This window comes from Triticum dicoccoides, chromosome 5B, assembly GCF_002162155.2.
Source record: "Triticum dicoccoides isolate Atlit2015 ecotype Zavitan chromosome 5B, WEW_v2.0, whole genome shotgun sequence".
NCBI classification, from domain to species: domain Eukaryota; kingdom Viridiplantae; phylum Streptophyta; class Magnoliopsida; order Poales; family Poaceae; genus Triticum; species Triticum dicoccoides.
In genome coordinates this window covers 560709327-560724693 of record NC_041389.1, presented here as the reverse complement: position 1 = coordinate 560724693, position 15367 = coordinate 560709327, and the positions used below count along the sequence as shown (strand labels likewise).

Below are 15367 nucleotides of genomic sequence, written 5' to 3'. Positions count from 1 at the left end.
AGGAAGAGAGATCTTGAAAGAACCACCGTAAGAATTGAAAATGATCGAAGTAGGGGTGCATCACCGGTAAGAATTAGCAAATGAACGAAGGTGCTTGAGACAAACTAGATACATGAGAACAAAGAGATCAAGAACTGATTAGAGGATATTCGATAGATGCACCGGCAAGATAGGAGAATGATAACTGACGGCTGAGAATGAATAAACCTGAATTGATGGACTCCGGATGACAAACTGAGAAGACTCTTGAATATCTCCTGATGGGTGAAAAAAAAGATTCTCACAATCGAAAAAAATTATGAGAGGATGGCAACAAGCTAGCACCATGAATCTTGAAGAGAATAGAGTAAGATTAAAGAGAAACTCTTTTCGGTCTTCAAATGATGAGAATGACAACGAGAAACACCACCAAGAATTATTGAGGCACACCGGAAGAATCAAATGCGAAGAGGTTGAGCCAACTATGAAAAGAATTTGAAAGATCTTGGAGAAAAGCATTTGACTGATGATAACTCAATGTTACGTCAAACTTGGAAAAGAATTTGAGAGTAACGCCGGGAAAATAAGAAGAGTCAGGTAAGATCCTGGGAAAAGACCTGTGGGTTAGGGCCCACTCAAAAGAACACCGTTGAAAAGATTTAAAAGAGATGTTGCACCGGTTGAATTAAATGACTTGAATGAGATACCAATCTCGAAAGAGCTTGAACGAATGCAGAGTGGAAACACGAATCTTCGAGATATCTTGAGCACTCCGGAACAATTTAATAGCGAGAGATGGATGATTAAGAGGTGCACCAGCATAAGAAAAGCATTGGAAAAAAAAAAGAAAAAGAAAAGGAGTATGCTTAATACCAAAGCTTGAATTAAATCCACCGGAGAAGAAAAGAACGAGGAATGACGAACTTGAAGCTCCATTAGGATCTTCATGAGAATCACCGGATAAGAACATTGACGGAAAAGAATGGAGAAACTTCCCATCAATAAAATGGATACTTGAAGAAGAAATCTTAGTCCTTGAAGAAAAACAAAAGGGAGGGAGGGTGGGAAAGAACAAAGGCAACTTGGAGACGGATGAAACAAACACCGTTGAGAAGAACTGATACTTGATCTTGTGGAAGTTGAAATGATCGAAACCACTTGGAGAGAAAACACGCCGGTTGAAAGGATTAACATAACAACATCAATGATCATGAAGGATTGGTATTTACATCGGAGTATGAGAACACCATTTAAGAAAGGTATGGAATCAACACTTGACACTGAAGCAACTCGAATACCACAACTCAAAACAAAAACAAAGGGTTGGCTTGCAGAATAAGCCAGAACAAACATATGATAGAGATTTCGTCCGAAGTTTTCGTGGTGGGGCCTACACGGGCTCGAGTGTACAGCACCATCATGTACAAGGCAGTGCACATGACATACGAAGCATCCCCGAGTCGGCATAGCCAAGGACTCTTTAAGACACAACGAGACCACTGTAAAAACGACCGTGAATAGGCGGACCACTAGACGTCGAACCCCAATTTCATATCATACATCCGTCGGAAAGATATCCTAAGAGCTACTTGAATTCCCACCTATGAAACTCCCGAAATTTTCAGGTTATGCAATCAGGTGTTGGGGATACAGGGGAAGCATAATATCTCACCCAAAACTAACAAATCCTACATCCAGCTGTATCCATCCTTCAACACATAACCAAGAAACCTTCGGAAATCGTCTACCTCAACCTTCGAAAAGCATCCGTTATACAAGTCATGGCAATACTCCCGTACTCACCTCAGTACTGGGTTATCGGGGTTATCTCACCAACAACTGCATAAAAGAGATTTTCGATGTCGGCGTACTAAACTCAGGTATTGCAGAACTGCAACGATAAAATTATGATGACAACACCTCAGAGCTCAACTCCCCGGGACACTTCCACTAAACCCCTGACAGGAGGCACCAAGACAATGTTCTCATCATAAAACCATCGGAACGATTCCAAGATACCCGCGTGATCCTAAAAAAAATTTTAGTGAAATTTGAGAAGAGAAGAGTCAAAACTCTACGTCAGGATGCCTTACCAGAGCGATGAGGAGACTGGGAAGTAAAAAGAATTCCTAAGCTCTCCGGTATATAATTCCTAAGGACTCAAAACATTTTTCTAGACACAACTCGGCCGCTAAAAATGATCAAGCAGTGGGGCTCCTAAGGTCGGGGAAGGCTCTGATACCAACTTGTAACGCCCTCGATGCGGCTATAGCTCCCACGTGTCGTGGCACGACTTAGAGACATAACCGCATTGAAAGCAATGTCGCAAGTCAGGCAATCATTACAACATCCCATGTAATACATAATAAAAGGGGGAGATAACATAGTTGGCTTACACTCGCCACGTCACATCAGAGTGCATAAATAACATCCATCAAACAAACACTCATGGCCCGACTACGGCGCCAAAATAGAAAAGAACCCAACATGCGACAAGGTCCTGAATCGATAACCCCAACCAGGCACCACTACTGATCATCGGGAAAGGAAACATAATAACGCTGAGAGTCCTCGTCGAACTCCCACTTGAGCTCGTACTCGTCACCTGGAGCGAAATCACCTGGACCTGCATCTGGAGTTGTAGTATCTGTGAGCCACAGGGACTCAGCAATCTCACACCCACGCGATCAAAACTATTTAAGCTCATAGGAATGGATAAGGCAAAAAAAAATGTGGAGCTGCAGCAAGCGACTAGCATATGTGGTGGCTACAATCGCAAAAGAGAGCGAGAAGAGAGGGCAAAGCACGGTCGATACAAGTCTGATCAAGAAGTGATCCTATAGCAACCTACGTCAAGCATAACTCCAACACCGTGTTCACTTCCCGGACTCCGCCGAGAAGAGACCATCACGGTTACACACGCGGTTGATGTATTTTAAATAAGGTCAACTTCGGGTTTTCTACAACCGGACGTTAACAAATTCCCATCTGCCCATAACCGCGGGCACGGCTTTCGAAAGTTCAATCCCTGCAGGGGAGTCCCAACTTAGCCCATGACAAGCTCTCACGATCAACGAAGGAATAGACCTCCACCCGAGACATTCCGATCAGACTCGGTATCCCGGTAGAACAAGACATTTCGACAGGGTAAAACTAAACCAGCAACACCGCCCGAATGTGCCGACAAATCCCGATAGGAGCTGCACATATCTCTTTCTCAGGGCACACTCAGATTGTCCTAGGTACGGGTTGGCCAGCCCAGAGTTACCCCTGGTAGCCACCGGTAGCTGACAGGTGGACCAACACTCAGAGGAGCACTGGCCCGGGGGGGGGGAGGGTAAAATAATGATGACCCTTGAGTCTGCAGAACCCAAGGGAAAGAAAAGGCTAGGTGGCAAATGGTAAAACCAATGTTGGGCATTGCTGGAAGAGCTTTACTTAAGACGAACTGTCAAGGGGTTCCCATAATAGCCCAACCGTGTAAGGAACGCAAAATCCGGGAACATAACACCGATATGACGGAAACTAGGGCGGCAAGAGTGGAACAAAACACCAGGCATAAGGCCGAGCCTTCCACCCTTTACCAAGTATATAGATGCATTAATTAAGTAAGATATAATGTGATATCCCAACAAGTAAATAAAAGTTCCAACAAGGAACGGCTCCAATCTTCCACCTGCAACTAACAACGCTATAAGAAGGGCTGAGCAAAGCGGTAACATAGCCAATCAACGGTTTGCTAGGACAATGGTGGGTTAGGGGATCAACATGGCAATTGGGAGGCTGACAAGCAAAAGGTAGGCATCGTAGCAGTGGCAAAGCAAAAGAGCGAGCAAACTAGCATAGCAAAGATAGTAGTGATTTCGAGGGTATGATCATCTTGCCTGAGATCCCGCAAGGAAGAAGAACGAATCCAAGAAGAAGACAAACGGTCGTAGACGAACAAATCCTCACAACTCCGGAACGAAACCGAAGCTAACGAGAGAAGCAACCCGGAAAGAAACAAACAACATAGTAAACAAACATCACATAAACAAGTCATGATGCACAAACAAGTATGATGCATGTCCGGTTTAATGAGGCATGGCATGGAACAATGAAGCAAACAACACTACAATTTAAGTGGAGCTCAATATGCACGAGTTGCATATTGACGGAACACCACATCAATTATTTAGTTCTCTCTCGGTTAAGCTACCCAACAATATTAACTGTTGTTAAACATGGCAAGAGGTGAAGCATAATATAAACTATACCATCTAAACAATTTAAATGGGGCCGGACATAAAAAAACAACAAATCCGGTAAATCCCCATATGCATTTAGCAATTTAATGCAACAACAAGTTTAAACATTTTAAATGTTGTTATCATGATGCGGATGACATATACAAGTTTTATGCAATTTTATGAAAATGTTGACATGAGCATGTTATGAAGCATTTATCACCGTGGTGGAAGAAAGGGGTGCCACGGCAACGAATCCGAAAATGATGCCACGGCAACATATCGGTTCCGGTAGCTCACGGAGATACCGGTGCAAAAGGAGGCGTGAGCGTGTCATGCAAGATGGTGGGGTGATCCCGGCTTCCGGGTTCCCACGGGACGGTGGCACGGCAAAAGAGGGGCATCGCACGGACGATTCGATCACGGTGCAAAACTCGAGCATCTCATTCAACACATGCATTAGATCACGGGCGTCGTCTCGGTGTTATACCTCCGAAGCGTGCCTTTTTAAAGCGGACCGGTTCGGAGAGGAAGTAGTCGTTCACGGGTCGTCGAGGGAAGTAGAGGAATTAGTTGTTCCGCGACGGTAGAGGTACCCGCGATCTTGGCAACGGTAGTCGTACATGACCGGAGAGGAACTTGTCGCATCCACGGTATTCGGGCGTAGTGGAAGTAGTTGTTCAATTGTTGTCGTGGGAAGTAGAGGAAGTAGTCGTTCAAGCGTCCGATGGTAATAGTACTCGGTCGTTTCGAAGAGGTACTTGGGGTCATTCGAACTTGCCGATATCGTCATCTCGAAGGGGTACTTGACGTTCTTAGCGATTCCGAAGACGAGGTAGAGGTACACTTGTTGTAGGGGTACTTGTCGGATCCACGGCGACGGTAGAGGTACAAATGTTCTCGCGGTACTTGTCGGTCCAGTCTTGGTGTAGATGTACATCGCAAACGTAGTGGTACTCGCGGACTTCGGCGCCGGTAGTCATACACGGTTCGTAGTTGTACTTGGCGTTCGGAGACATCCAGGGTCATCGAAGCTGTACTTGACATCCACGGAACTAGCAGCGGAGCGCCCGGGTCTCGGGTCCTGATCTTCAGGAGGTCAGCGGTGACTGCAGGAACACAGGGAGGCTACACCGGGGCCCGAGGCAAGCATGGCCAACGGCACAAAGCAGCAGAGATGGCAGCAGTGCCATCGGGGTGCGTAGGAGGTGGAGCTCGAGCAGAGGAGGCTCGGGGCGTGGCGGAGCTCCTGGTGGTCGCAGCGTGCGACGAGGAGATGCGGGAGGCAGCGGGGTCCAACGGGTCGATGGGGACGACGACAGAAGGTCACAGACACGAAGAAGAGGCGCGGCTGGACTGCAGCGGTAGCAGGGCGGCGAAGTACGAAGTGGTCGGCGTGGGCCTTGGCGCGCAGCAGGGGAGGCGGCTCCTGCTCGGAGAGGAGGTTGAGGCAGGGGGCGCCGGAGTGGATCTCAGCCACGGGGAAGGTGGACGGCGGGCTTCGGAGCAAGGGGAGGCAGTGGTGCTGGCCATGGCGCCAGTGCACGGGGACGGCAGGGCGTGACGATGCTGCGGAGGAGGCGCTCGGGCGGTGATGGAGGGCACGAGCGAGGGAGAGATGGCGGCGGGGTCGCGCGCGAGGGGATCGAGGGCTGCGCGTGGCGGCGCTCAGAGGGAGCGAGGGGAGGAAGGGAGGCGAGGGGATCGAGCGCTGGGCTCTCCCTGTCGATGCGGTGTGTGGCGGCGGGCAGGGACCGAGAGGGAGAGAGATGGATCAAGGGGATCGGGCAGAGCTGCGGCTAGGGTTAGAGCGGGGCGCCGGCTGGGCTGCGGATGGGCCTAAGAGGCCGGCTTAGGTAGTGGGATGCAGCTGGGCTGCTGGGTTTCTACTCTCACTACTAAAAGAAAAGAAAAGAAAAAAACAGAGATTAAGAAAGAAAAGAAAGAGGGGTTAGGGGAAGAAGTTGGACACGCAGATAGTTTTCCCGAACTCACAAAAATGAGTTTGATCCAAGAAAAATAGGAAGACCAAGATTGCAAGATTTAAATTCAAACTCATTTGATTTAATTCAAATGATTTGAATAGGAAGTGAGGTTTGGAAGGTCCGGAAATGATCGGATTTTTGGTGGAGCTCCGGAAAATGATGAAATAAATATTGGCAAGGTTGGAGACCAAACTTGAAGCAGAAAAGGAACGAAATTATTTTGTAAGTGTGTTTTGGTGATTCCAAAAATGGAATATTTTATAATATAGCTCCCTAAATATCGGGAGGGTATGTTATAAAGAGAAGTCACCATGTGAGTTCCCTCGGTTTAAATGGATCGAAAAATCCATACAATTTATTTAGTTGAGGGTTTTTAAAAAAATTAATGATATGCTGGCATGATGACATGATGCAATGCACATGATGCAAGGATGAATGCAACAAATAAAACAAAACACACGACGAAACTCGGAATAGCTGGAAGTCTTCTGGAGCGTCGGTCTCGGGGCGTTACAATCCCATCTAGGAGCCTTTTTCGGCGTTCCGCTGGAGGGGGAATCAATTGCGGAGGGTTGCTACATCAACGCCAAAACCTCTCCGATGAAGTGTGAGTAGTTTACCACAGACCTTCGGGTCCATAGTTATTAGCTTGATGGCTTCTTCTCTCTCTTTGAATCTCAATACAATGTTCTCCTCGATCTTCTTGTAGATCTATTTGATGTAACTCTTTTTGCGGTGTATTTGTCGAGATCCGATGAATTGTGGATTTATGATCAAGTTTATCTATGAGAAATATTTGAATCTCCTCTGAATTCTTTTATGTATGATTGATTATCTTTGCAAGTCTCTTCGAATTATCAATTTGGTTTGGCCTAGTAGATTGATCTTTCTTGCAATGGAGAAGTGCTTAGCTTTGGGTTCAATCTTGCGGTGTCCTTTCCCAGTGATAGCAGGGGCAGCAAGGCACGTATTGTATTGTTGTCATCGAAAATAAAAAGATGGGGTTTATATCATATTGCTTGAGTTTATCCCTCTACATCATGTCATCTTGCCTAATACGTTACTCTGTTTTTATGAACTTAATACTCTAGATGCATGCTGGATAGCGATCGATGTGTGGAGTAATAGTAGTAGATGCAGAATCATTTCGTTTACTTGTCGCGGACGTGATGCCTATATACATGATCATGGCTAGATATTCTCATGACTATGCACTTTTCTATCAATTGCTCGACAGTAATTTGTTCACCCACCGTAGTAATTATGCTATCTTGAGAGAAGCCACTAGTGAAACCTATGGCCCCGGGTCTATTTTCCATCATATAAGTTTCTGATCTACTTTATTTTGCAATTTTTACTTTCCAATCTATACCATAAAAATACAAAAATATTTATCTTATTATTATCTCTATCAGATCTCACTCTTGCAAGTGGTCGTGAAGGGATTGACAACCCCTTTATAGTGTTGGTTGCGAGGTTCTTATTTGTTTGTGTAGGTACGAGGGACTTGCGTGTAGCCTCCTACTGGATTGATATCTTGGTTCTCAAAAATGAAGGAAACGCTTACGCTACTTTGTTGCATCATCCTTTCCTCTTCAAGGAAAAATCAACTCAGTGCTCAAGAGGTAGCAAGAAGGATTTCTGGCGCCGTTGCCGGGGAGGTCTTCGCACAAGTCAAGACATTCCGATTTTCACTCCAAAAAACGGCTGCCAAGATTATTTTCCACAAATTGGAAACAATTTTTAAAAGACCTGGTAATGCCCGAATGTTCGGGATGTTGCAAGCATGGCAAATCCGTGTGCAGTGTATTTCTTGCCAGAAAATTGCCGTGCGTGTCAACTAAACTTGTCATCCTCGCATCACTGAAATTGCCATTGAAAAGTTCGATTTTTCCATGGTCAAATCCCGAACGTCCGGGATTTATCATTTTCTTTTTAAATATGTTCACAGGAGTTAAGAAATATTTGCAAATTCATTCTTTTAAGATTTTTAAAAATTAGTGCATTTAGATAGTTCATAAATTTGAAAAATACATGCAAACTTAAACAAAATGTTCATGATAATGAAAAATAATGATGGAAATACATGGATTTAGAAAAAAATTGTTTTAAGAAAGTTCATGAGTATAAAATTTTAATGAAATTCATAAAAATGTTCATGAATTAAATAAACTTAAATTTGGGAAAATGTTCAAGTACATTAAAGAAAATATTCACGAATTAAAAATTTTCTGTTTTTAATCTCAAATTTGAGAAAAGGTCACGAATTTAGTGCTGTGGATCATGACTATATATGTTCAAAGTGTCAATCATATGTACCGTATCATTAACGGAAGAGGAGATAGATAGGGAGGCAGTAACTAACCTGTGGAGGTATTTACAGTGATCTCTGTAAATAACTAGGCAATCCTTGAGGGAATTAAACATGATCTCTGGTTGCATGAGCAAGCAACCTTTTTATAAAAAAGAATTAGTTAAATCTCAGTCGACATGTCAGTCCCATATATCCCGGGTGGCAAGGTATGTGCAGCTTGTGGCGTTTTGTGTTCTCTTGGACGCGGGAGACGTGGTTTTCTTCGAATTGAGGAACTCCTCACTCCAATTTAATTTTATCGAAACCGATAAAATCGTGCGCTAGGCGTCAGATCGGGCGGTCCCGGCGTCCCCTTTGCCGACTATTGCAGATCCGATGCATTGTTTTTTACTTCTTGTTGCTCTTGCAGGTTTGTATTCACATCCTTCTTTCAGGCCATCACCATTCACTAGCCATCTAGTACAAATCTGATGTGCTTCTTCTTTTTGTTGTTGCTCCAGCAGGTTCGCTTTTATTGTTTCGGCATTCTGATGTGGCTACAAAATATCCCTGATATTGTACTAGGTCTTTAAACCATTTGGGATGTTCTTTGCCACCTACTAGATTCTTTAGTATTTGTGGTCAACGGTTGACTCATCTTCTATCACGAGTACTCCCTCCGTTCCTAAATGTAAGTCTTTATAGAGATTTCACTATAAACCGCATACGGATGTATATAGATGCATTCATTTTGCTCCGTATGTAGTCCACCTAGTGAAATCTCTACAAAAACTTATATTTAGGAACGGAGGGAGTATATTGTAATTGTAATTTTGAAGCAGTACTACGAATAATTATGTAAGTAAAGAACTTCTCTATATATTTACACCAAACACATTAGTTATTACTCCCTTCCCTCCATAATATAAGATGTGGTTACAACCGATATGTGAGTATATCGTTGTAATAACATCTTCATATTATAGGACGGGGGTGGTTGTAAAAAAAAATCATGCTTGTTGACACTAAACACATACTCCCTCTGTCTCAAAATATAAGAACGTTTTAACACTACACTAGTGTCAAAAACGTTCTTATATTATGGGATGGAGGGAGCACTATTTATGGATAAATGATCATAAGGTCAAGCACAAGTTGCGCATGCGAAAAAGAAAACCTTAGGGCTCTAATACCATGTTAGGAATATGCAAGTTGTCTTTTCACATGGCCAATGGCCAGTACATATATACATGGAAACCCCTCATACAACGGGGAGAATATACAGGCTACACATGGAACATAATATAACTCTAGCAGAAACAAACAGTTGCACTACATGGACATCAGTTTATTTTGTTTGCAGGCAACCCGGCCTTCTGTTGGAGAGCTCTTCAGCGATGACGTCATGTTTGCTTGGTTTGGTCATCTATAAGGCAAATGATCATATTAGTTAGACATCCATAACATGTGCATAAAAATTGAACTTCTCATCCATCGCATCACATGATCATTATGGCACTAAACGAAAATTGTAAATCATAAAGAAAAATAAGTAACAGAAACTATGAATAAAACTATGCTACAGAGCTAGTTTGCTTAGATTGAGACTCATGAGCTAGTTTGTTTAGCTAGTTCCTTACGTGCAGATGTATTCGCTTGCACATGGCGGCTTTAAAGAAATACACAGGACACCTTATATTGGATTCAACACCATAAGTGTGTGTTATCCTTAGTGCCTGCTAGTTAATATTCATTAATCATTATCTGTAGTTTAGTTGCAACTGAAAACATATGAATATCTAACTATCGGTTATCTCATTGTGGATCTGTTATTGAATTTCCTACTAGATATCATGGAAGAACAATGGATCGGCTCATTGTGTACATGTCAGCTCCAGTTGACAATCTAATCTTTAACACTTCTCTCTTTTTTCTCTTAGTTACTGTGAACTACTAGTTCTAAAATAGTATTTCAGTGAGTTTTCTGCTGTAAATCTGCACTTGAGACAACGAACTCATTCGCGTGTCATTTGCACCTGAGATAATGATATTCAAATTATATTGTTATCTTTGTAATGGTGCTATCCTTGAGATCTCTAATTTTTCAAGCAACCTGTTACACTCGCCACTCGGTGTCAAGGAAATGTGAACGTACCGGTCTCTTCATCATCGGATAGGCAATACCACATCTGCAGGAGCCGCCACGCCATGGGGATCACTGTGCAGCCCAAGCCTTCCTGTTAGCCATTCATCCAGCGTGCTGAATCAGAATCTGACTGCGGACTGCCTGATGCGGAAGGCCCAACACCCCTACTTGGCAACACATTCGACGCAGCTGAGGAAACACTAAATGTCATAGTCAAACCTCGCGGTGATGTTAGTGGCAGAACTGGATTTGGAGTTGAAGGTACTGGAGACGACAAGCGTGTTGGCAGTGAACTTGATTGCAGTAGTGGACCCTGCTGAATTTGATGTGAACTTGATGGTCCCAAGAGTGCGGCTAAAGTGGGGTATAAACTTGGGTGCAAACTTGACAGTGATGGGTTCCCTGGGGGAACTGCTTGTGGGCATGATTGTCTTATATTTACTGGAGTCACAGGGGTAGCCCATGTCCTTGCAGACATGCTCTCAAGCTTAGTTGGAAGCTGCTGCTGATTTGCAGACGCCATAGACTGCACCTGTGGAGGCAACCTGCGCCGAAGATGAGGAGCAGGTGCACGTGCACGTGCTAGTTCACTCTGGACTCCAAAGCTTCCCCGTGGCAGAACTGGCGCGAGACTAAAAGTAGTTGACGGTGATCTGACAATGTTGTTTAGTATAGAGGGGCGAGGTCTGACAACTTGTGAAGATGGCGATGATGATGGTGATGGTCGATCGACCTTTAATGGTTGGACATGTGGTAGTGGACCAGCTGGTGATGATGGTGATGGTCGATCGACCTGTAATGGTTGGATATGATGTGTCAATACTGGTGGTCGACCAGCTGACGACGACGCAGCTGGTGATGCAGTTGCTGCTACAGCTGAAGGCCTCGGGGGAACTTGCTGAGAGGCCTGGGGTGTCTGGTGATTTGGAGGGCTGTGGGCTCTAGCTGCAGATCAAAGTAATTAGCATTAGCGATAGAGATTTGGGAGGATGTCTGGAAATCATGTCAGCATAATCATTTAGAGGACATCAAGTATGATTGCTTGTAGTCAATACTAAATACCTTGTGCTCCAGAAGAAGATATGAATTTAGCCCGAAAATAGTCAGCTATTGACTGGTTGAGGAGAACTTTCTCACATAAATTATCAAGTGTCTTTGTTTGCTGAAGATGAGTGGAATCCTGTTCTTGAAGTAACAAATCATACTTTTGTTTGACCTTGTCTATTTCTTGGCTACACTCAGTCCTAAGTTGTGATTTCTGTCCATAAGTGAAAAAATGAGAACAAGATGAATCCCGGAAATAGTGTAAGAAACTCACAACCAAGATAGATATACATGAGCTAGAAGAAATAGCAAACCTTTAGTTCGTTGGTTTTATTAAGCGAGTCAATGTATGACCGTAATCTGTGCAACTCATTTTTCAGTGGTTCATCACCAACTGGTGGATGATTAAACACCATTGATGCCACCAGTTTTGCTGAAGAACCCAGTGCAGCCTCGGGTTGATGACTTAGTTGACACTGATCAGGGTTTGTTCTTTCAAGCAGAATACTGGACAGTGGAACACATGGGTGCATTCCAGATGGCAAACACTGAGATGATGGTACATGATAAAGGCTTGCTTGTTCTACATTTCTCCGTGAAAGCTCAGTTGGCACCATACTTGGTAGTGCAGACTGAATTATCAGATCTGCCTGCGTATAAGCTTCCCTGGATGCTGATGGTTGCATTTCAGGTTGCAAAGTCTGAGCTGGTATCATACCAGAACGGTCTACTTGTTCTGCCTCTCTTTGCAGAAGTTGTGCTGGAGCTGCAATTGGTTGGGCTGACTGCAGTACAAGATTGGCCTCAGCTTCAACTTCCTTGGACATTTGCAAGGAAGCCTGGCTGGGCACAGGAGCCACAGTCTGTGGTTCTAGGTAAGGCGGATCTGCCTGAGTATTGTCCACATTGCCGGTGTTAACTTCCATTTCAGCATCTCCTAAATGTTGGTCAGTCTCTCCGGGTAATGGTTGCGAACCCACACCACTCTGTCGCTCAACATGTTCGGTCCTTCTATGGCCACCACTTGAAGATTCCTGATAAATGTCACAGGTACATAGGATTATAGTATCATAATGGACACTAATAATAAAAACGGTCAAAAGGAATACTAGTGCAACCATAATGTAATGAAGTTCCATGAATACTAGTGCAACCATAATGTAATGGAGTACCATGAACTAAAACATGAAGACAATGTGTTCAGCACTGACTCTAATGGAAAGATAAGTGCTGCATCAACTGGGATGTCCACTATTTGGAAGTACATACAAGTAAATAGGTACACAAAGTCACAGACGCTCACAGATAGCCTACTAAACATTTCTTTTCATTTCGATATATTATTACAAAGAACTTGAATGAGTAATCTACAAACCGTAAAACATGACATAGTATGAAAGGCAACATACTACATACAGTTCCACCTTCTATTCCTAGTGTACTGTACAGCCCATGATGAGCAAGTAACTATGTTCACATTGCCACATGGAAAGAGCAAAAACTACACATCCTAGATGAGCCTACTAAACATCTCCTTTCCTTTTCGCTATCACAAAGGAGAACTTATATGAAAAATCTACAATCCATAAAACATGACATGAAACTTGAACCGAAGCTTCAATGTGTTGTATAATCTTACATAAATTGACTGCTAATTATGTTGGAAGTTTTCATTAAAAAAAAAGTTAAGCTGACAGTTCCTATGTATATGGATAAGCTTATAACATCAGAATGAAATCACTCCAAAGAACTAGCAAGTCTACTTGATTAATCCACCTTACCTGATTAATAGAATTATCAATTGCAGGACTAGAATTTACTTGGTGTTGAACAGCCAGAGATGCCCCTCCTTGCGAGTCGATGCAATCAAAACTATTGCTGATCGTGTTCTCTGTCAAACCAATGCCTTCTGATGCTGGCATTCCCTCATTGTGGATAAGAACTTCAGCAGAACTATTTCTCGCTGCTTCTGCATTGATAACATCAGATGAAATCACACTACGAACCAATGTAACTTCCATCGCTGAGGTTTCATGCAAAGACTGCGGACAGTTTTCCAAAGTTGCTGTATCAACACAGGAGCTAAAGTGGCTGAATTCCTCAATAGCAAAGCCTGAATCTGGTAAATAAATATGTTCATCAAAAGTAAGATCTAACTGGCCAAATTTTGCTTCGTGAAGGAAATTTTCTTTCAACTGTAATTCCTTAGTCCACACCATTGATTGCTGCAAGTCAAGCTTCTCACGCTGGTACCTCATGTGCTTCAGAAACGCATATAGTAGCATAGTGAACCATTCAACTATTAGCTTCATTTGACCACCTCTGTCCTCTGGATCAGCTTGAGACCTACGAAGGTGTTCCACAACTATTCTGCGTGCTTCTCTCAGTTTCTCCACTCCCTTGTGCCTGTGCATGTCAAACATTGCGACCTCATTTGTTTGTTTATCATGAATATTCTTTTCTCTCAAGGAGAATACCATGTCAACTAATTTAATTCTTTTCTCTGTGATTCTATTAAGAAGTGCATCCTTTGATAAATGCTGTTTTTCATGAATCTCTGGAACATATAGCACTTCCTTCTCTCCTGGTACGATAGGCTCAATCACTAAGTCATGTGAATCCTCTTGATGTGATTCGTTCTCACCAACAGATGCTGCCTGCTTAGGGATTGATTTGTCAGTTCCACATTTAGTTGAGGACTCCTGCTGGCATGGTGATATGTTCTTTACTGAAATTGATTGATTACTCTTGCCTGTTCTGCCTACCCTATGAGAGAACTCCTTCTTTAGGATCCTTAGCTTCTTATAAACCTTCTCAGCAAGAATTTCACTGCACTCATACTTCAAGTGTTCTACAGCAAGGGCCAGTGATTCTCTATGATTAACCTTATGCCTTGAGAGAGAAGCAGCACGCCAGCACTGAAGTAAAGCATGCAAAGAAGGAAAACATTCATGAAGAACAGCAACATTTAACATTGAACATGTAGTACACAATTACAGAAGGCTCTTCTCTAACCAGTGCAATGTTGAATGCATGCAGTATGTCCTTTGGCACCTGACTGACTTGGTGATTCTTCAAAGTATACTCAAGAAGTTCCTCACATAAACATTTAACACTCCCCTGCACAACAACATGCTACAGTTCCATCAAAGAATCCAATCATCTAAAATAACAAAATGATGACTATATTAAATCATGCGTCTTCAGGAATTTTAACCTCACTGAAATGGTAGGTGAATCACTTTTTGATAACTTGTCTGTATTTATTTGCTATACATAATGTATTGCTGTTCAGAATGCTGCACTCTTCAGTTTAGGCAGAGTTTACGACTGTTGATCAATTACAAACAACCAAACATTATACTTCTCTGCGGGATGTATTTGATTCTTAGTATTGTTCTTACAGAACTTTCAATACTGCCAATTAGGTTACTACTTCTGACCAAAAGAATATGTTTTAGCAACTCTAGCAGAATCAGCAAAACGGCCCAGTCCCCATAACCACCTTATGGTGTTCGGGGCCCAAAAAAGGGGTCTAGCAGAGAAGCCATACCGCCCTCGGCCTCCACGATTTTTGGAGCGTGCTCCAAATCATAGCCTCCATATCTGGAGGGTGCACGGGGCTGCTTTAGAGCACGCTCTAAATCCAACCGCCTGTGTGGTAGGGAAGTTTCACCTCTCTCCTCGTCCTCCT

At 43.3% G+C, this 15367-nt stretch overlaps 1 protein-coding gene across 4 annotated transcripts in view; it reads right to left on the bottom strand.

The window, feature by feature from the left end:
* Positions 1-9638: 9638 nt before the first annotated feature.
* The window catches only part of LOC119311615, a 12720-nt gene continuing 6991 nt past the window's right edge, over positions 9639-15367 (bottom strand). For 2 of the 4 annotated variants that reach the window (XM_037587271.1, XM_037587272.1), the window contains exons 8-13: positions 14689-14793; positions 13455-14591; positions 11988-12707; positions 11692-11887; positions 10639-11574; positions 9639-9909 (exon numbers count right to left, since the gene is read on the bottom strand). In XM_037587271.1, the coding sequence (XP_037443168.1) occupies positions 10724-11574; positions 11692-11887; positions 11988-12707; positions 13455-14591; positions 14689-14793 (3009 nt within the window). In that variant the 3' untranslated portion in view covers positions 9639-9909; positions 10639-10723. The remainder of the gene's footprint in view (positions 9910-10638; positions 11575-11691; positions 11888-11987; positions 12708-13454; positions 14592-14688; positions 14794-15367) is intronic. The other 2 variants (XM_037587273.1, XM_037587274.1) reach the window with 2 other exon arrangements.